The sequence below is a fragment of the Trachemys scripta genome, chromosome 9 (genome assembly GCF_013100865.1).
Source record: "Trachemys scripta elegans isolate TJP31775 chromosome 9, CAS_Tse_1.0, whole genome shotgun sequence".
Classification (NCBI taxonomy): Eukaryota; Metazoa; Chordata; order Testudines; family Emydidae; genus Trachemys; species Trachemys scripta.
This window is the reverse complement of record NC_048306.1, coordinates 60,870,834-60,891,790: the sequence shown is the minus strand read 5'-3', so window position 1 is coordinate 60,891,790 and position 20,957 is coordinate 60,870,834. Positions and strand designations below refer to the sequence as shown.

Genomic DNA, 20,957 nt, shown 5'->3' with positions numbered 1-20,957 from the left:
GCACACATGTAGAGAACACAAGTGACATCCAAGAAACCTGCTCAATACATGCTTGGGTAAATAGTTCTCCTTGTGATTCGTTACAAATCAGTGACTGGGAAATAATGAAGAGGAATGTCCTTTATTTCTCAGGGCCTGAAAAACCTGATGCTCAATAGCCTGTGGACTGAGCCTAGTAGCTAGGGTGAAAAATAACTATGCTACCTCACTGCTCAACATGATGCCTCCTGCACTTTAAAGGAATACAACAGCTGTGTAATGTTTATAGGTACTTTGCCAAATGTAACTTACTATACTCTTAGTAGTGTTATACTTTCCCTTCATGGCTTCACTCTCTTTTCTTTCCTAGAACAGATGACTGCATAGCTTTTCCTGAGTTTTGTTTCTGTGTCTTCCTTCATATTCTCGCTTCCCTATTATTGGCTAGGCAGCAGTTCTGCAGAAAAGGACCTGGGGATTACAGTGGACGAGAAGCTGGATATGAGTCAGCTGCGTGCCCTCATTACCAAGAAGGCCAATGGCAAATTGGGCTTTATTAGTAGGAGCATTGCCAGCAGATCGAGGGAAGTGATTATTCCCCTCTATTTGGCACTGGTGAGGCCAGACCTGGAGTATTGCATTCAGTTTTAGTCCCCCCCACTACAGAAGGGATGTTGACAAACTGGAGAGAGTCCAGTGGAGGGCAACAAAAATGATTAGGGTGCTGGGGCACATGATTTATGAGGAGAGGCTGAGGGAACTGGGATTAGTTTGCAGAAGAGAAAAGTCAGGGGGGATATAGCGGGGTGGTTACCCCACTCCTGCCCTGAAGGGCTTAAAACAGCCCTGGGGGAAGGTTGTGGCTGGGAGCTGCTAAGCTGGGCTGATTGGGAAGCAGCTGCAGCTGGGCCACACTCCAATCAGGCCTCCGCTGGCCCTATATAAAAAGGCTGTGAGTCACAAACCAAGCAGTTTCTCTCTGCTTTCAGAGGGAGAAGGGCTTGGCTGTAGTGAGCTAGAGGCAGAGTACCTGAGTGGAGGAGGGCTGGGGACAGGCTGGGGAGCTCCAGCCTGGAAAGCCCTAGGCTGTGGCCTAGTAGGAGACCAAGGGGTACTGGGGGTTGCTGAGGGCAGCCCAGGGGTAGGCCAAGACAGCAGGTCCAAACCCAACCTTGCCTGTGATGAGTGGCCTATACTGCAGTCTGCCCCAGGGAGTGAGGGTTAGTTGGTGACTGGCAGTGGCCTTATTCTGAGGCAAGGTAGGGATAGTGGGTGGGGGTTCCCTGGGGAGGGGAGACCCTAGTACTGAGGGGTGTACTGCCAGAGGGCAAAACCCCCAGATAAAAGGGCACTGGTGTCTGGGAGGGACACAGGGGCTGGGGGACAGGCAGACCACTGGCCTGCAGGGGGTGCTCCAATGTTGAAATGAGCTAATTCCTGAGCTGACCAGCAGGAGGTGCTGCAGGGGTGACTCTGCTCCTCTACAGGGGATTTGACAGCAGCCTTTAACTACCTGAAGGGGGTTCCAAAGAGGATGGAGCTCAGCTGTTCTCAATGGTGGCATATGACAGAACAAGAAGCACTGGTCTCAAGTTGCAGTGGGGGAGGTCTAGGTTGGATATTAGGAAACACTATTTCACTAGGAGGATGGTGAAGCACTGGAATGGGTTACCTAGGGAGGTGGTGGAATCTCCATCCTTAGAGGTTTTTAAGGCCCAGCTTGACAAAGCCCTGGCTGGGATGATTTAGTTGGTGTTGGTCCTGCTTTGAGCAGCGGATTGGACTAGATGACCTCCTGAGGTCTCTTCCAACCCTAATATTCTATGATTACTAATATTATCTATTTGGATTGCAGTAGCGCTTAACAGCCCCAACTACACCAAGGCTGGGCTAGGCCAGAGGTTCTGCAGTTACAGAGAACGGATGTGCTAAATAATGAATAATACCACCTTATCTTTTCTATAGATTTTTTTTTTTCATCAGTAGATCTAAAAGCACTTTAAAAAGGAAAACTGTGTCATTACTCCTAGTTTACAGAGAGGAAACTGAGGCACAGAGCAGCAAAGTGACATACCCAAAGTCACCTGGCAGGCCAATATTAGAGTCAGGAATAGAAATCAGGTCTCCTGAGTGATAGGCCAGTGATCTACCCACTAGGAAACACTGCTGCCTCCTCTCCTCCTTCTCCAGAGCCAAAGTGCTTGTCTACATGTTTTATCAGTTATACTGGTATAATGCTATCAGCATAGTTAAACTGATACAGTGATACCAGTGTAACTACCCCATATGGATACCCATTCCCATTTAAGAGTGGCTTTATTCCCCCCACCAGTTTAGTTTAAACTTCTTCCAAAGTGACATAAGTTAAACCAAACAAAGGCACTCAAATGGGAATCGGAGTATTCACCCGGGGAGTTACATCGGTATCACTAGAGTGCTTCCTGCAGCTGCCATGGCCATCTCCTGTTCCCAGCCTGCCCTACCCTCTCTCTTTAGGGGACTCTGGCTCCCTAGAGGTCCCCAGAGTGGAGACTGCAGCTGCTTTGTACTGCTGCAACCCTTCCCTTGCTGTGGGAATTCTATCACGGGGGGTCTCCATCATATTGTATGGGGGCAGAAATCAGCATGGATCTTGAGCTGGATCCTGGCCCACACTTAGTTCAATTAAACCAATTGTTTTCAAGTGTTAAAGATTAATGCACACATTTGAAATGTGCACTAAGGGTACACACTAAGGGTACCTGCTCATTCTCTCTGCTCTCCACCACACACACCTGCAATCAATAAGAATCTTAATTGAATATTTCAAGTTGGTGCAAGTGTCTTTGTGAATTCTCAGATTAATTTGAAATGGAGAAAGTCCTATGGGTAAATCAAGTGCGATGGCGGATTGTTCCAGCCTCACAGAGTTCAAAAGCCAGATGATATTGTTTTATCCTAACAGAGTAATACCAACCTATCTCTGGTCCCAGATGCGAGGACTTCAGAGATCCTGCTGAGGACACGACAGCGCATTGACGGAAGTGGCCAACTTCTTGGCTGAGGTTTTTTCTTGGTAGATACATCTGCCATTCAGAGGTATTGAATGGACCGTCTGACCCATGGATCATTGTCACATTCACTCTGTCCCGGAGCTGGCACAGCAGTTTCTCCGGACTGAGTTTGGCAGTATTCCTTTGCCCTTTGTAAGTCACATTGTACTTGTTCATGGACAGGTAATTGTTTTTGACCTTTCGCAGCCTAGGTATGAGATTCTTTGATGAACTGTCCTCATTCCAGACATTCACAGAGAGCAATGATTTCTTGTACTTTGCCACTGCATTGTTTCCTGGAGGGGTTGGAGAGATGCTGCCATTTACTTTCTCCATTTTGACCAGCAAAGCAACAGATAACTGGTCGTTCTCATTAACATCTTTGCTTGAAAGAAGTCGGGATGTAAGTACATCTCCTTTTCCCAGAGCTCTGGGAATCTGAAAACTTTTGCTTTCTGTTTTGAAGGAAATATAGTAGCCTTTTCTTGTTTCCCCCCACAAGCAAATAGTCAGAACCACAAGCAATAACAAGAGTCCACACATTTTTTTCAATAGATTGATGTGAACCATAATGTATGGTGCATCAGAATGAGGTGATTAACGATGCTGGGCCTGAAAAAGAGGGCAAGAAACAACTAATCAAAAGAAGCAGTGGGGGAACTAGAATTTTTTTTCCAGACTTCTCAATCCATCTAAAGGCCTGATCTAAAGCCACTAGCATCAATGGAAAGACTTTACTGGGCTTGGATGAGGTCCTAAATTCAATATCAACCCAGGCCCATGCTCCTTATTGAGTTATATGGGAGACCTCCCTCATCCCCAATTCTATATTTTTCCTTCTCCAAAGAGTGTATGGGTGCAGAACTTTCATGCCAGGTTAGGTGAAAATCCCCACTTTACTATTTTTTAAAAAGATATTTAATGTCTGAAACAACATCACCATCATCAAGGCTCCCTGCCTGAATCTGTCCCTGGTTCTTGCCTGTGGTCAGAAACTACCATTTCAATAACAAAGTTTGTTTAAAGAACACTGTGGAAAATGCAAATTTTATAAACGTCATGTGAGTTTCAAGATAGCTACACTGAAACCTTAGTGAGCTCATAGGAAACTTCTGCAAATCTGTAAGTGACTGACAGCACTCCCAACATGTAGTGTCATTAAACAGCTGGCTGGAGCCAATGAGTCTACATTAGTGTTTTGTTTTTTTAATTTTTTTATTCTCAAAATGCTCTTGGTTTGATATTAATTTAGGGTACAATACAGAATATCTGGGGGAAGCGAGGAAGCTTTCTGCAGCACAGTGCTCCAACAAATGCAGAACACCCCACCTTCAGCAGAAAATAATTTCAACAGCTGCATGGAGGAGACGGAGAGTTTGTTGTTTAGGGGAAAGACATTCTGTTGCTAGAGTGTTGTGATGCAGAGGCAGAAAATCAACAGCAGGAAAACACAGGTCAATTCATTATTCAACCTCTGTTCAAAGCCCAAGGAAACACAAGGGGACAGGTGTAAACGAAGATATGCTGGCAGTCTAAAAGCAGCTGTGGCATTTACAGCAGTGCATGGTGCCTGGACATAGGTGGGCACTGAAGGTGACCAGAGCATGGTTGCCAGCTCTGTACATGCCAGTGCCTTCAGGTGTGTTGCTCAAGCTATGTCGATACTTAGCTGTGCCGCTGTAGCACTTCTGTGTAGCCACTCGCTACAGCAATGGGAGGGTTTCTCCTATCACATTAGTTCATCCACCTCCCCAAGAGGCAGTAGCTAGGTTGATGGAAGAATTTGTCCATCGACCTAGTGCTGTCTACACTAGGGTTAGGTCGGCTTAACTACGTCGCTCAGGGGTGTAGGTTTTTCACACCCCTGAGTGACGTAGGCAGGCCAACTTAACTTTTTAGTGTAGACCTGCCCTCAGGATATGAGAGCAGCAAAGAGAGGGCAGATGCTCGAGTGATGTAATAGGGCCAAGAACAAGGAATTGGAACTGCTGTGCAGAGGAGCTGGGCACTGGCTCTCCATACCCTACATGTCTGTATCTGACTCCCAGGGTGAAGAGAGTAGTCTGGACACCTTGCAATCCAACACAGGGGAATGGTTTCCCACTCCAGAAGTGCACAGGAGTTGGTGGGGAACTAGCAACCATACGCACAGTGCCTGTTACTTGGGATCGGTGCTGGAAGCAATTTTTCTGGCCTAGAGCCATAGGCAATGCTTCTGTTCTTCGGGATGTATTAATTTCATTGTTCAGGGTTTATTTTTAGCAATTTTTGAGTTCTATGTAAATGTCCAAAAACAAGTGGGGTTCAGGGTTTACTGTAATTAATTTAGTATACATCATAATGAGTTATATTACTTATTACAGTAGTATATATAATGAGTACTCTTTTTAATGTTTCTTAGTGCATTTTAATATAGTGCTGTTTGAAACAGTACTACAATTAAAGCACACTAAAGAACCTTTAGTGCACACCAGCAGGGTATAGGGTACAGGCTCCATCTACGCTAGTGTGAATAGGTTCAGCACCTGAAATACAGGCAATCGAATTTTGACCTCTTGGAGCCAGTCTCATACTTCTGATTGAACAAACCCAGTATCCCCAAGTTCCAGCCATTCATTCATAAGCAATGATGTCTGACCATATAAAGTTCCCTTTATTTTCTATTTCTATCATCCGTGAACTCCCAGAGAAAGGAATGGAGCCACTTAAAAGGCAGGTGATGATACAGACCGAGCCATGAAAAATAGATATGCAAAACTAGGGCCCAAATACGCAAACCTTTCCTTGTGTTTGTCTTAGGACTGGTCTACCTTTCAGACTTAGGTGGCTTAACTACATCCTTCAGGGCTTTCACACCCCGTGCAATGTAACTAAGATGACTTAAGCGCTGGTGTAGACATCACTAGGTCAATGGAAGAATTCTTCTGCAGGCCTAGCTACTGCCTCTTGGAGAGGTGGAGTTTACTACCGTGACAGAAGAACCCCTTCTGTTACTCTAGTAATTGTCTACACTACAGTGCTGCAGCTCTGCTGCTGTAGCATTTCTAGGGTAGACATAACCCCAGCAACAGGAGCAGTCCCATTGAAGTCAGCAGGACTCATGTGAGTGAAGACTACTCCAGTCCATATAGAGCTGATCCTGGGATCCACTAAAATCAACAGGAACTTTGCCAACTTGCTCATAGGAGCAAGCCCCTGTGAACTTAACACTTAACCACTGTCTAGCACTTTACATCCTCAAAGCGCTGTCCAAATGTTGACTGACTAAAGGATTGTTATCCCAATAAAGACAATAAAATCTATTATTAGACTTCAAAACAAAGTCTCCTCTGTATTATTTGAACTGCTAATGTATTTGTTACCTGTTGTTGGCTAATACTTGAGTTAGAGCAATCACTGCTCATTTTTAAGTATCTGCAGGTTTTCTAACAATGGTGAGAAGCCGTGTTCTCTTACAAATCCAACACATCAGATTGATGAGCAGATTTCAAATAAAGGTCACAAGCCACCTGCAAAAAAAGAGAACTTTATTAGAGAAATACCAAATAGCATAGGGAACCAACAAGGATTTTCTTAGGTATGTGTTGAAGTCTTGCAGAGAGAATTCTGATAGCCAGACCTGGCTACCGCCAGCAGCAAAAAAATGTTAATCAAGTAAAATCCTTCTGAGAGCTCAAACGTCTATTGAAATGAGCAGGAATTGTTCAAACTTTGCCTGTGACAAAGCAAAACATCTATCTTTCTCAGTTTAAAAAAAAAAAAAACCTAGAGAGTCTCACACCAAAATTTAGAGCCACCTAGCAGCTTGCATGTTCCGTCCGCAGCCTGGCTAGCAAGGATATTACAGTGCCCCCAGTATGTTTTTGGCAAATTTAAAGTGAATATGTAATGTTATTTTTAGAATCATCTAGTTAAACAGTGTCTTTGCGAGTTTCTCCTGAGTCTTAGACGCTCTGTCTTCTGACTAGTCACTTTTTGCTCTGCAAATATTTTACTGTAGGTTCTGCAAAATAAAGTGTTGTTCTTGTCTTATTCCTTCAGCACAAAAGCCACACCACCAAACACACATGAAGAGTTTTATCTGCTGGACAGGCTCAGTATTGCTTTTCACAATAGCACTAAAGTATTTTGCATTCAAGTATCATCCAGAGGCCCCATTAGATGAGGGCCCCACGGCACTGAGTGCTCTGCAAAGGCTAGCCTAAAATAGATTATTTCCTGTTTTCAAAAACGATGTGGAGGAAGGAAACCATTACAAAGCAAGTGATGGAAGGAGCTACAGTGAAAGAGCGGGGGAGACTTTACAAACCATTATGACCCTGCAAAAAGTTACACACATGCTTAACTTTACGTTAACACTGAAGTCAGCAAAACTATGCACATGAATTAGGTACACTTGTAATTGTTTGCAGGACAGGGGCCTAGATTATTAAAACTTCTTTTAATGTCAATAGATAACATTAAAAGAGAGTGCAAATCGGCAGATTTGCAACACACATGCATTCAACCCACAGAATCAGTTGTTAAAATTCAAATATGTCCCCACTTTCATTAATGAAATTTTAATCACAAGTGTTTGTTATAACGTGCTTCAGTAGGACATAATGGTATTTGCCTTTATTGACAGTTGTACATTAAACTATTTTTTTTATAAACCTGTTGCTTGAAAGAGTTAAAGGAAGTTGTGAACTTAAAAAATTCCTTTCAGTCAGGGGTTTTGGGGTTTGTTTTTAAACCTGTTATTGTTTCAAGTAACAAAATTACAACAACAGATTGGAGGAAAAAATATCAATTTCATCAGTTTGTTTACTTGGTGTAGTGGAGAGCATCCCTGCTGGAACTAGGGGCGCTGCACCCCTTTGCTTGAAGTAGTAATAACAAACAGCAAATATATTGTTTCCAACATCAGCACCCCTGCCTTGTGCCTAATCAGCTTCATGGTTTTCCCTGTACTGTTGGTAGTTCTAATTATGCAATCAATTATGCATATACTTAATTGTTCACATTGGTAATCTCATTGGAACAAATCCCCTATTGTTTGTGTGGACCTTCTGCTCGTCAAGAAGGGAGCGAAAATCATTTACCAAGTAGGAAAAATGTGGCTGTGAAACCTAATGATTTGTCAGGGAGCCTCCCGGGTAAGAGTACCACCTAAAACTGTATGTAATGCTGACAGACCACGGTCGTCGTTGGGCGGGACCGAACCGGGGATCTCTAGAGCCTAGTGCATGAGCCTCTACTGCATGAGCTAAAAGCCAACTGGATGTTAGCAAAGCTGTAGAGCAGACTCATTTTCTCTCTCTCTCTAAGTGGTCTCAGTGTCACTAGATGGAACACAACACCACACCCAGAAGTTGTGTGGGTTAAATATACATTTTTTTTTAAATGTCAAGCTGATGGTGTCCATTTAATACACAGAGAATCTCCTCATAGTTTTTACCCTCTTCAATCTAATATGAACTGGCACAGCTCTGCTGACTTCAGTGGACCTATGCCAGTTTATACAAGCTGAGAGTCTGGCAATTATTTTTGGAAATTAGTACTAAATTACTATTCATCTTTTTGCATAAGCTGGGACACAACATTAACACAGTCCACAAAAGATGGAGCTCTGAAAATACCATGTCACTGTGCATAAAGCAAGCCAGAGCATTGACAAGAATACAGTGTATTGTATACAAGGTCTGCCATGAAGCTGGTAGTGCAAGGTGTTCCCAGGCTGCTTTACAGTTTGGCTTGGTGTGTCACACTGCCGTAGTTGAGCTCAGCAGAGGTGCTTGAGCTGGACCCCCCTTGATATAAGCTAGAGGGAGCTACTGGCAGCATTCTGTGTGCGGGAGATTTTGACTTTGGAAATCCCTCCTTGCCACAGCCCAGATCTATCAGCCTTGCAGGCGTGCTGAAAAACCCATCTTTCCTCCCCACCTCTCAGACTTCTGGGCAGGTGGAGGGTAAAGAGGTTCAGTGGCTATTTATTAATGGGCAGTCTTTTATATTGTGTTAATATATGGGCACCTACAAGTGTTTTTATATACTGGGGGAAATAAAATCTGCCAATTTCTTGTTTTTAAGAGCATAAAGGGTTGTATCTTTTGGGTCTAACCGTTTAAGTGGGAAGTGGGACTGACCTTTTCATTGCTAGGGCATTCTTTAAATCATTTAAATTTTCCATGGTTAACGTTTCCCAAATTTCTTCAAACTATTTATTTAACCTAGTGACATCCTTCCCTCCCTTTTCATTTAGCTGTGATTTCACATGGGACTGCAGCCAGGAAATGCGAGAGTAGTTTGGCATTTAGCTCACATTTTCTCTTGACTGGTAGATCAGGGAGAGTAGCCAATAGGTCATATAGAAGCAGAGTCGCTACCAAAAAAATTATAGGCACCTTCACAACTTGTTTGAACTCATTCAACAGCCTGTTCCCCTCTAAGCAGCATAACCATCAAGCCTGTGTGTGTTTTAGTGCTTCCCCAACTATAGGTCTAACACTCCCCCCGCATCTGTCCAGTAGGAGGTTGCCAATTCACATTGATGGGAAATCAGGTGCTTAGCACTATATTATAGCGTCCTGATCTTTGAGGGAGACCTTTAGGTGCTTCTGTAGCACAAATAATACATTGCTCCATTTTATAAGCTGGAAAGGAAAGTGAGCAAACAGTTTAAAAACGGACACTACTGAATCACAAAATGTCCTTTGTTCATTTATTTTCACAACCATGGGTTAGTATTAATAATACTTCATGGTGTACTGATGTAGCATATTTGTAAAACATCACATGAGATTAACAACATGAGATTTCCCTAGATCATCCTGTGACTGAATCTGCTCTGGCAAGCGGGAAGAGAATCATTTTTCTGTGTAAATGAAAAAAAAAGAAAGGTGCAAATTAGGATAGTGCAGATAGGTGATGTTCTATTTACATAGCTGTAGATAAAATATTTGTTATAGACAGCCACATTCATTCATACACCACAGGGGTGAACATATATGTGCTCTTATAAGTGAAACTTCAGAAAGCCTACAAATATCATAATTATACCTCTTATATCAGGAATGCAGAGGTCAGACAGCAGTACAGTCAAATAGGTATTTATAGCAATAATACAACATGTTGTTTTCTTCAAATCTACTGACACCTGTCAAGTGAGATTATCAAGAGTCAACTTCTACAAAGCAATAGTGCACCAATTTGTCAGCCAACGATGACAAAAATGTAAGTATTCTAGTGCCAAATCTTGGTCCTATGCACAAAGCTGAGTCAAAAGACTTTGCAGACTTCCCTAGAGCATTCCAGGAGCGAAATCCTATTCACAGGCTCAAAGATAGGCAGGCATAAGCATAAGTACCTTGCTGAACTCAACCACCAATTCTGTACCTGTAAGTATATTAGTCACAAGCCTGCCTCCTCCCACTCCCCAAACTCCTTCATGCAGCACAGGGACAGCTTCATCAAAGATCCCACTGATTTATAATGGTGAGCAATACCTATGTTAGCCTATGCCACTGAGTGGGGTGAAAGGGCAGCAGATTGCAGTGGCGGGAGGGACAGCTGCAACTGATAGCCTACTGGGCAGCTGCTGCACAGGGAACTTAGGGGAGCGGGGAGCTGATAGGGAGAGCTGATGGGGGGCTGCCGGTCCATCCTGGTTCCAAGCCCCCACCAGCTAGCTGCAACGGGCTGCTCTTCCTGCAAGCAGTGGACAAAACAGGCGGCTGCCAAACGACGTTAGAAGGGAGCACTGCACAACTTTAAATGAGCATGTTCTCTAACTGATCAGCAACATAAAAACAAAACAACATTAACTGGGACGACTTTAAGTGAGGAGTTACTGTACACTACAGTGCTACATCGGCTGGTGAAGACACGTTGTGCCAATGGGAGAGTGCTCTTCTGTCAGCATAGTTACTCTACCTCGGTGAGAAGCGGAAGTTATGTCAGCGGGAGAGTGTCTCCTGCCGACATAGTGCCGGTATGGAAACTTGCATCGCTTGAGGGAGTGTGTGGCTTTTTCACACCCCTGAGCAATGTAAGTTATATTGACTTAGGCTGTAGCATAGACCTGCCCTAAGGGAAGAATAAGGAGCATACTTAGTGTTATGGAGGCCTAAGCTAGCAGACCAAAAAAGATGTGAACTAGGCTTATTGGAAAAGGAGGTTGGAATCTGAAGCAGAAGACATAAGGGGTGAATAACAAGGAAGGGGTAGGTGAGAACCAAACCATTACATTCAAAGATGGAGGAAGAATTAGCCCCCCCCAGAAATAAATCACATTAAATCCATGTCTGCTCTTCTAAAAAGTAAGAATTCCTTCACAAGGGCCTAGTTGATGCGCTGGCAAATGCCCAGGCCCTCTCTAGATAAGTCATGCCTGTGTCACTCTTGCAAAACTGATGAGGTAACTTTGGTTTTGTGATTAAACTATCTGATAAGGATAGAATGGAACATGGGTACACATTTGCCAAAGCATAGGAACTGTCCCTCTGAAAGAGTCATGAACAGATCCTATTCTCAGCAGATCCAGTTGATCCCAATAGAAAACATGTACCCCTATTTCAAGTTCTCAGATCTGAACCTGTTAGGGAGCAGGAGAGAAAGATAACTGCTCAATTAGAAAACAAGTAAGAATTAAATGTAAGGAGGAGATAATGCTATCAGTGAGGCCCTCATTTCTGGTTGTGTCAGCACTTCTTCAGCTCTATTCTCAGAAGTTTACATCAACAGTACATGGGTGCTATGGAAGGGAACTTTGCATTCAATATATCAGCATCCTCCCCACCCCCCTTTTTATTTGCCAAACTTTAAAAGCAAGAGTTTTGCTTTTGCTCTTTGTAAGCATTCAAATAACATTGGTAAAAAGCTGTGTCAGACATCTGTGAGGAGTCTTAATTTCAAAAAGTGACCACCAAAATGGCATGTACAAAATGATCTACAGTGCACCCAATTTCCTACTTATGGCCCAGATCCTCAGCTACTGTAAATCAGGATAGCTGTGTAAAGACAATGAACTGCGTACACCATCTGAAGATCTAGTCCCAAATGTATAAATCCTGCATTTTCATTTACAATTAAGCACAGGCATTAATTTTAAACATTCTGAATTTAATTGGTTTGCATTAGCGTTACTGAAATAAAGAAATGTTGTGTGTTTAATGCAGAATCAATTCCAAGACACAGGATTGGGAAATGAGTTCAATTAATAGCTATGGTACATTCTAATAGCAACTGGTGGAAGAAAATAAAAGATCATTTGTCCAATAGTACTAGTCTATGTCTAAGGACTAGACATAGTTCTCCAAGAGGAACTTGAGATTCCTGTTTCTATTCTTGTCCAGCCAGAAACTCGCTTTCAAACATACATACAGGAAATTGAGAAAGAAAAGTGGAGAGACTTGCCAAGCATCACACAAATAATCAGAGTTCAGGAATATCTGCCTTTCAGTCATGTGCTCAGTCCACTAGGCCATGCTGTCTCTCCTTCTCATAACACAAGAACTAAGGGTCACCAAATGAAATTAATAGGCAGCGGGTTTAAAACAAATGAAAGGAATTATTTCTTCACACAACGCACAGTCAACTTGTGGAACTCTTTGCCAGAGGATGTTGTGAAGGCCAAGACTATAACATGGTTCAAAAAAGAACCATGCTCTGAAGTGTCCCTACCCTCTGTTTGCCAGAAGCTGGGAATGGGTGACAGGGGATGGATCACTTGATGATTACCTGTTCTATTCATTCCCTCTGAAGCACCTGGCATTGGCCATTTTTGGAAGACAGGATACTGGGCTAGATGGACTATTGGTCTGAACCAGAATGGCCATTCTTATGTTCTTATTTACAACCTAGGAGGTGCCTTCATGCCCACGGTATCTGGAATGTACATGTTCAAAACAAAGAGATAAGGGGTACATCATGGTACCAGAAAAACAAGGCAGAAAGATTATTGGATAAATCTAGCCTCAGATGGTCCATACAGTACCTTATTACTTTTAAACTGGTTGGGTATAAAAAGGGTAGCTTTAAGGGTATAACTTTGAAACAAGCCTTCTTCCTAAGGTGAATTCAACAACACTGCATGAGATTGCTCTCCGGAAATTGGTATTATATTGAACCCATTTTTTCCTGTACTGTACTATTATTGCCTTTTAGCAGGCAGACTGATTGACATTGGTTATTGAGTTTCTTTAGTATATTTTGTAATGAAACAAATCGGGGTCGAGCAATTGACTATACAATTTACCAACAAGTGTCATGGCAACAGCCAAAATAACTGCAATGTCACACACTGCTTTATCCATGAGAGACTCTTGACACAATGCATTAATGTAAAGAAAAGATGGAACAGTAGCTGCATCAATATGTCCCCGGTCAACAGGCACAGGCATGTCCCTTCAGAACTACTACACTGAAAGGAGGAACCCAGTTCTCTTCTCACAACAGTTTTACACAAAGTATACCTTAGCTAGGGGCCTTACATTGGTCCTTAAATCGAATATTCAACCAGACTATCTTATGTCCATCACTGGTGATCTTATTGTAAGCGGGGGAATGGTCCCGCTATTGTGGGGAACTTTCCTGGCTTCTGCACTACCCCGGTGAAGTGAACTAGCGAAAGGATCTGAGTCCTCCCTCCCACTTCCTTTACTCAGAGGCCTCCCTGCCCTTGAGGTCTCCCCTTCCACTCTCCTGTCTGGCAGAGTCCTCGTAAACCCCGACAAGGCTGGGCCCAGGATTCCTGGGGGGCTCGACCCCCAACCCTGCTGTGGTCACCCAGGACAGGGACTAGGGTGTCCCCACTCCGGGGTACTCTCTTTGCACTGGGCACCTCCCTGATCATTTCATACAATTTAAAGCAAATACAAGTTGTTTAATTAACAATTAAGTTAAAAAAAAGAATAAGGAAAAATGGGAAAAGTTAAAGGAAAACACATCACCCTGCTCTGTGGCAGGGAACATCACAAACTGTCGCTGGAACGTCAGGGCAGTTCACAGTCTGTTCCTTGTAGGCCCCAGGCTCCTTCTCAGGCCCTGGCTGTGCTGCAGAGACGCTGCGAGTTGGACACTTGCTCTGGTGGTGGCCACACGCTCTCAGGCTCTAGGTGGCAGGACCCTTTTTCCCAGCATTGCCCCCGCCCTGTCAGGGTTACGATCCCCTTCCAAGTCTGGCCTGCAGAGCCTCTTGGCTGAGGTGTCTCCCTGCACTGAGCCCACTGCCCAGGGTCCCCCTCCTCTCCCCAGCTGCTCAACGCACTCAGCTCCAGACTGCTCCAGCTCCAGCTCCACTCTGCCTCAGCACGGCTGCTGCTCTGCCTTCAGCTCCCTGGGCTGCTTCTCTGGCCTCTCTGGCTCTGGTTGCTGCAGCTCTCCTCCCAGGGCAGGTCTGCTCAATCTGGGCTTTGCCCTGGCTTTGGGGCTGCAGCTCTGCTTCCAGCCACTTAGCTTGGGCCCCTGCTCTCTCTTTAGCTCGGCCCCAGTCTGTCTGATTCAGGCCATTCCAGTTCACACGGAGGACAGGACCCCCTGGCCTTCTGACTCCCTGATTAGCCTGCCCGCCCTGTCAATCAGGCTGATCTGGAGCACTGGCCTTTCCCCATTGTTCCTGGGGACAATCTCAGGCTCCTGATCTCCCATCGACCCTTCCCCTTTTAGTGCTGGGAGCTAGCAACCAAAACACCCCCACTGAATGTTAGTAAGGGGGCAACAGTCCCCTTACATTATCATACCACTGCAGCTTTTGGTAACCACATGATTGCCAGCCACGTAGTGGCATTCCTTGGTAAACATTCTTCGGAATTCATTGATCTTCCATTCTAATAATATGTCCATGTCAAGAAAGTTGGAAACTGAACCAGTGCTGGTGGAGGCAATTACTGATTTCTACTTCAAATATCTTCATTGCTGATCTTGTCCTGCCACTTAATATGGAGCAGCTGACAGACTATGAGAATCGGAAACAACAAACCAGTGTTCTTCAGCCTTCCTCAGTGACCATGTTTCACTGCCGTACAATCGAGTTGGGATAAGTGTGGTTCTATAGACCCACAGCCTTGTAGCAAACTTGATGTGACAACATTTCCAGAAATGCCACTGAAAGACCCAAAACATGGCAGCAGCTACTGCTATACAAGCGGCCATATATTTTGAGGATCCTCCAGAACAGTCTATGAATCTTTCTAAGCATTTGACATCAGCCACCTGCACAATATCCCACGTGGACAGGTTAAATCTGAGCTGGCTGTAACCAGGAGCTCAAGTCTGCTTGATGGTAATGGCTAGGTTTTATCCAGACTAATAACCTGTGCTGCTTCTTGCCCAACTACTTAAGTGCTTGAAGTTAAACACATGCTCAAGTCTTTTTCAGGATTGGAGACTAGTTGAGAAGAGAATCAATCCATGGTTTCCAAAGGATGGCCAGTACCTTCTTTACAACCACTTCAGGTTCAAAGGAACACATGAAGTCAATGGAGCTAAGTTGATGTACGCTAGCTGAAGATATGGCCCAAAGTGAGCTGTATTTTCATTTGGCCTCTCTAACTGCACAAACTCTATTTGTAGATACATCTGTTTGTGTAAGCAAAAATCTCCACTTGTGGATACAAACTGATGTCCCCAGAGAGACTGAAAGTAAAATTAGGAAAGACTAATGCAAGTTTGATGCAAAGGGTGCAAATAGCCTACAGTTACACCATCCCAGGCTGTGATTTCATCAGATCTCCAGAACTAATCCGATTCATGCCTACTAAGTACTTGTACAACAAAACAGAACAAAAACTCTCAGATACAGCAGGAATGGGCATTGGTAATTCAATAGGGGATGTTCTTTCCTCCCAATCAGCTCTGAACCAATGCCCATAGACTTTGTGAGGGGCACTGTGCTACTCACAGTTCTGTCTTACAGATGAGGCATAAAACAGAGGTCCTAATTGGCTGTGATCATTAGTGATCCCATGGCATTTTTCACAAAACTGGTGCTTGTTAGCCTCAGCACACTGGCAAACTACCCACTTGGGGAGTTATGCTTTGCTTTTGTTTTAATACCAACATCTCTTTGCCAAACCCAAATTCAATCCACCTCAAATTCCACATGCTGCTTGTACTCCCAGAGATTTTTTTTCTGCCTTGTTTATAAGCCCCTTTGTAATGAAAGGCAGTACACAAACATTAAATAATATTCTATCGCCCCTCAGTGCCTGTCCAATTATGAGGTGTTATCAATAAATCTTGTGCCAATTGTCATTAATCTGCACACTACAACAATATTTCCATATTTCAGTATCCAGACTTTTACAGATCATTCGCGTGGTACCTTTCAGGGTTGATTTAAGAGTTGTTATTCTTGGCTCATACTAACTGGGAGAAAAATCTAATTCCCTCTGTTTCAGCTAAAATAATGAAATGGAACAATAGAAATTTACACAAAACTTGACTTGATGAACACTACTTTGATGCCAGGTATGGATCTGTTCAGAAAACTTGAGCCAGATTATGTCTTTTGATACATGCACACATGCAGGGTGGATTTGATTTAAATCAAATTGATTTAAATCACTAGTCAGGCAGACTCGATTTAATCATGGATTTCTACATAAAAGTGCATTCTCGTTGGTTGTTATAACCTTAATACATATCCTTCACAACTCAGAGCTAGATATAGGTTTCATTTTTAGAAGGTACACACTATACATTTTTTAAGTGATTTATTTTGAAAACTTTTCAGATTAGTTTTACAGCTATATCAGAAAATGAATGATTGTTTGGTTATTTCATTTACCAAAGGTAATTGAAGCAGATATTTATGAAGTCACTGAGGTGAACTATCTCCAATTCAACAGGTTAATCATTAATATTTGGAGGATTGTCTTGCCATGCTGTATTAGGAGGAGAACATCACTAGACAGACATTTAAGTTGTTTTATTTAGCTAAAACAACAACATTGTGTATTCTGGATTTTTTTCTTCAACAGCAAACATATAATATTTTAACAAAACAAGCATATGAATTTTTGAATTTAGTTAAACATTCAAGTTTTTTCAAATCAGGTTTGTTTTTGTTAAAATTGCTTTTAACTAAAATAATTAAATGAACATTTTTTTTTAAACCCAAAAATTAAAACAACAGACAGGTCAACATGAGAAACTTAAAATACTGGCTTCTGCAGCTAACTTGGTCATCTTCACCTTCATTTTCCTGTTTATTCATAATCCGGAAAAGAAAAACAAGCTTTCCTGCTTTTTCAGGTCCTAAACGATTTCTCAGTTGGAATGAATTAGTCCAAAGGAAGAAAATATTCTTTCTACACCCGCAGAAGAAGCTACTGCTGTTAAATGTGAGATTATCACTTCAACAATCTCTGAATCCAAGTGCTTAAGTGACTTCCACCAGTTCACTGGTGTGACTTTCTTTAAAATATCATCAGCAAACATGTATTTCTTGAATGGTTCTTATTCCCAAACTGGGTCTCTGTTACGGCCTGCTGCCATTATTGGTTTTCCCTTCTAGTGAGAGAATGGTATGGTAGATCTCAAATCAATGACGGTTACACTCAAAGACCTCAAAACTTCTGGAATATGCTGCTCAAACAGTTTCACCTTTGTTTCTATTGCCTGTCCCTCCTGTCTCACATTTATCTCCAGACTTCTTCTTCCCATTCTACCCTATTCATTGAACTTTTTGAAACTTTGCACTTTTAGAGAGAGGTAAGGGATTGACTCTGTGTACACAAATTTGCAGAGGGACTATAGGGTTGAGGTCTGTTATTTCTCACCTCTATATATTATTTATTTAAAAACATTTTTGCTGTTAACAAGCATTTCATCTCTGAAGACACAAATCCACAGTTTGAGAACTACAAAACTAAGCATCTCTGATAGTATCTTCTAGACTGAGCACTGAGTCCCATTGGGTAGATAGAGAGATTAACCTAAATAATCTATATAGAAGCCCCAGGAACCCCATAAGATTGGGTACCTAATCCATGAACTATTGGAACTCATTACAAAACTTTTCTTAAACATTACATGAATATATTGTCTCATGCTATAGAATTAGAATTTATAATCCCTATTCCACGAGGAGATATCTTTGAGCTATAATGTATCTTAATTAAAACTATCTTTAGATAGGTTTTTTTCCTCAAAAAGTATTTTATAAACAAAAAATCCAATTTACATAAAAAAACATTGATTTTTATCCACCCTGTACACATGTACCACCTAATGAAGTCAATAGTAGTTTGGTATATAGGATAAAACCCTGGTCCTATGGAAGTTAAAATGGCAATGCTACCACCGATTTCAATAGGCCTAGGATTTTGCTGGGGTCTAATCCAAATGTTACTGAAACAAATAGGAGCCTTGCTAGTGACTTCAATGACTTTGAATCAGGCCCATGTACCTGAAAGAAAAATTTGACCCCTTCCATGAAGGAAATAAAAAAATCTCTGCTTTTCTAAGAAATCCACATGATCTATCATTTGTGACAGCTCGTTACTAATGGATATATTTGAAAAACCAAACACACTTCTGACATCGATACATCATGAGAAACCACCTAACGTTCAGCACACCCAGACTAAGCGAACAGGAAAAAATGAACCAAGAAAATAATATCTTGTGAAGGTGTTTTTATATTAAAGAAGGGTTGGTATGGATACGTGCTAGATAGTCATGAGAATGACTTGTTGAAAACACATTACAACTAGTGTTAAATAATTTTCAGCCTAAAATATCAATAGCTTAACCATACATACACTACTACATCTTATCTGTACAAGACAGTCACTGAAGAGAAGAAAAAAGAGAACATAACATAACATATTTAATAATCAGTTATATCTTATCCTTTTCAACAGGAAAAGGGAGAAAATGTGAAGTACAATAATATGAAAAATGTTGAGATGTCTTCCAAACCCCAGTATGTCTGAACATAATATATACCACAGTAGGGCAGACAAATCAGTACCTCCCATGGGCCATACACCATTTGCCCAAACTGGTAAAATAAAAATTGAAGTGAATAATATATGAATGTTGGGAGCTACTGTACAAAAAACTCCTGAGCAACAACAAAGTGAATTACATGTAGGACTGTAACTGAAAAACCAAATGAAGTAGATATGCATGGATCCATATTAAATAAAGCCATAACATGGGAACATTAATCAATGAATAGGGTGTATCTCATCAGGATCATCCGCTCAGCCCACCTGGGTGATCTCATTCCTATTTTATAGCATCTCTCTGCCTGAGCGCTGATTGGCTCAGTTCTCAAATTATGAATATTTATGACTTCACCCACCATGGAAAATAACTCTGGCTCATGGAAAAACACTGATCTGCCCAATAACTACCAGCCCGTGCTTCTGGATGGTTCTGGGCACTTCAAATAAATGGCCTTGCTCTGTGTTCTTCCATGTGCACACAGATAGAGATAAAAACAGAAATCCATCACTTTCTCAACAGCCTCCCTCTCAGTCTCTAAACAAATAAAATACTGCAGTGCAAAATGCATGTGGGTTACAGCAGAACCATTGGAGGTTTTTTTGTGAGGAACAGGGAGTTAAGTAACAAGAGAGAAGGAGCAGTGGTGCAACATGGGCAGCAGGTACCATAGGCTGGGGGAGGCTGTGCCTCCCTAAACAGCCAGGCGTGGTCCTGCCCATGCTCCGCCCCCAGGCCCCTCCTCCTGCTTCCCGCTCTGCCTGCCGCGCACCACCCATTTTCCCATTGATATGGGTCTGGGGAGACTGCCATTGCACGCTGCCCACCCTCCTGATGCTCTGGGGTTTCTGCCTGCCCTCCCGGTGCTCCAGCGCTGGGGTTGTGCCATCTGCCCTCGCAGCTCTCCGGGGCTGGGGCCACGCTGCCCGCCAACCCTCCCTGTGCTCTGGGGGAGGCTAGCCTGGGGTGGGGGCTGATGGCCCTGGTGGTGGGAGCCTTCAGGCTCCAGCGGCAGGGGAGGTGCATCACAGAAGGGGAAGGTCTAGGGGCTGGCCTCCCCCAGCTGGCGGTTCATGTGCCACCCATGGTGTGCAACCAAAAAGAAGCAACACTGGTGTCAAAGCAAGAGGACACTGTAGGAAGAAGGAGCAACAGTCTTTAGAGAGCAGCCTTCTAGTGTTGATCTCAACATCTGGGAACTGGAGAAAACAAGTCATAAAAAAGACCCTATTGGGGAACTTTTCAAGAAATTCCTGTACTCTGGGTAAAAACATGAACATGTGCCAAGTGTAAACATGGATGAACTGGTGATTAAACTTACTTTTGCAACATTTTTATAGACTGCCTACCATGTCTTATTATGCTAGTAAATGATCACTTAGATTATTGCCATAAATTTATGTTTTGGGTGGATACTTTCTTTGGAATTTCAAAATGTTTGTGTTCAAAATATAATTGACATATTAATTTGTTGTGGGAGTATTTATCAATTACTTTTTTAGTGTTACTGCTGGATTTCCGAAATGATTTGTTTTTATTGCTCAATATAGCCATGGACTCATAGAACCACAGGGTTAGGAGGGACCGCAAGGGTCATCTAGTATAACCCCCTGCCAAGATACAAACATCCTAGGTGAAGATTTCCTGTTTAAAATTAAAAGTTTTAATAGGCATTTGTGAATGATAACATTTAATTTTTTCAAACTGTTTGGTATGTTGTCAGAGATAAGGATTTACACAGATTTAGATAATTCTTATTATTTATTAAATTCCCCTATAAACTAGGTTTAGAATAAATTACATCATTTAAACAATGGTACAAACAGCTATAGGAAGAATCTTCCATTTACAATCTCATTTTTTATAAAGCAGGGCACTCAGTACTATTCAGTGAGAGTGACTTTTTATACCATTTTGGTTCAGGGTCCAGTCTAGTCATAAGGGGTTGTGAAAGTGAAATGAATTATATTGAAGAAATAGAATGAATTAAAGAATGCTGTATGTACCTTT

General features: G+C 42.5%; 1 protein-coding gene across 5 annotated transcripts in view; it reads right to left on the bottom strand.

Annotated features, from left to right (window-relative positions):
* Positions 1–20,957, bottom strand: part of ST6GAL1 (ST6 beta-galactoside alpha-2,6-sialyltransferase 1) — a 108,826-nt gene that overhangs the window by 28,189 nt on the left and 59,680 nt on the right. For all 5 annotated transcript variants that reach the window (XM_034780935.1, XM_034780932.1, XM_034780933.1 and 2 more), the window contains 2 exons: positions 6,374–6,520; positions 2,936–3,623 (listed from right to left, as the gene is read on the bottom strand). In XM_034780935.1, the coding sequence (XP_034636826.1) occupies positions 2,936–3,581 (646 nt within the window). In that variant the 5' untranslated portion in view covers positions 3,582–3,623; positions 6,374–6,520. Of the gene's footprint in view, positions 1–2,935; positions 3,624–6,373; positions 6,521–20,957 lie in introns of those variants that run through there.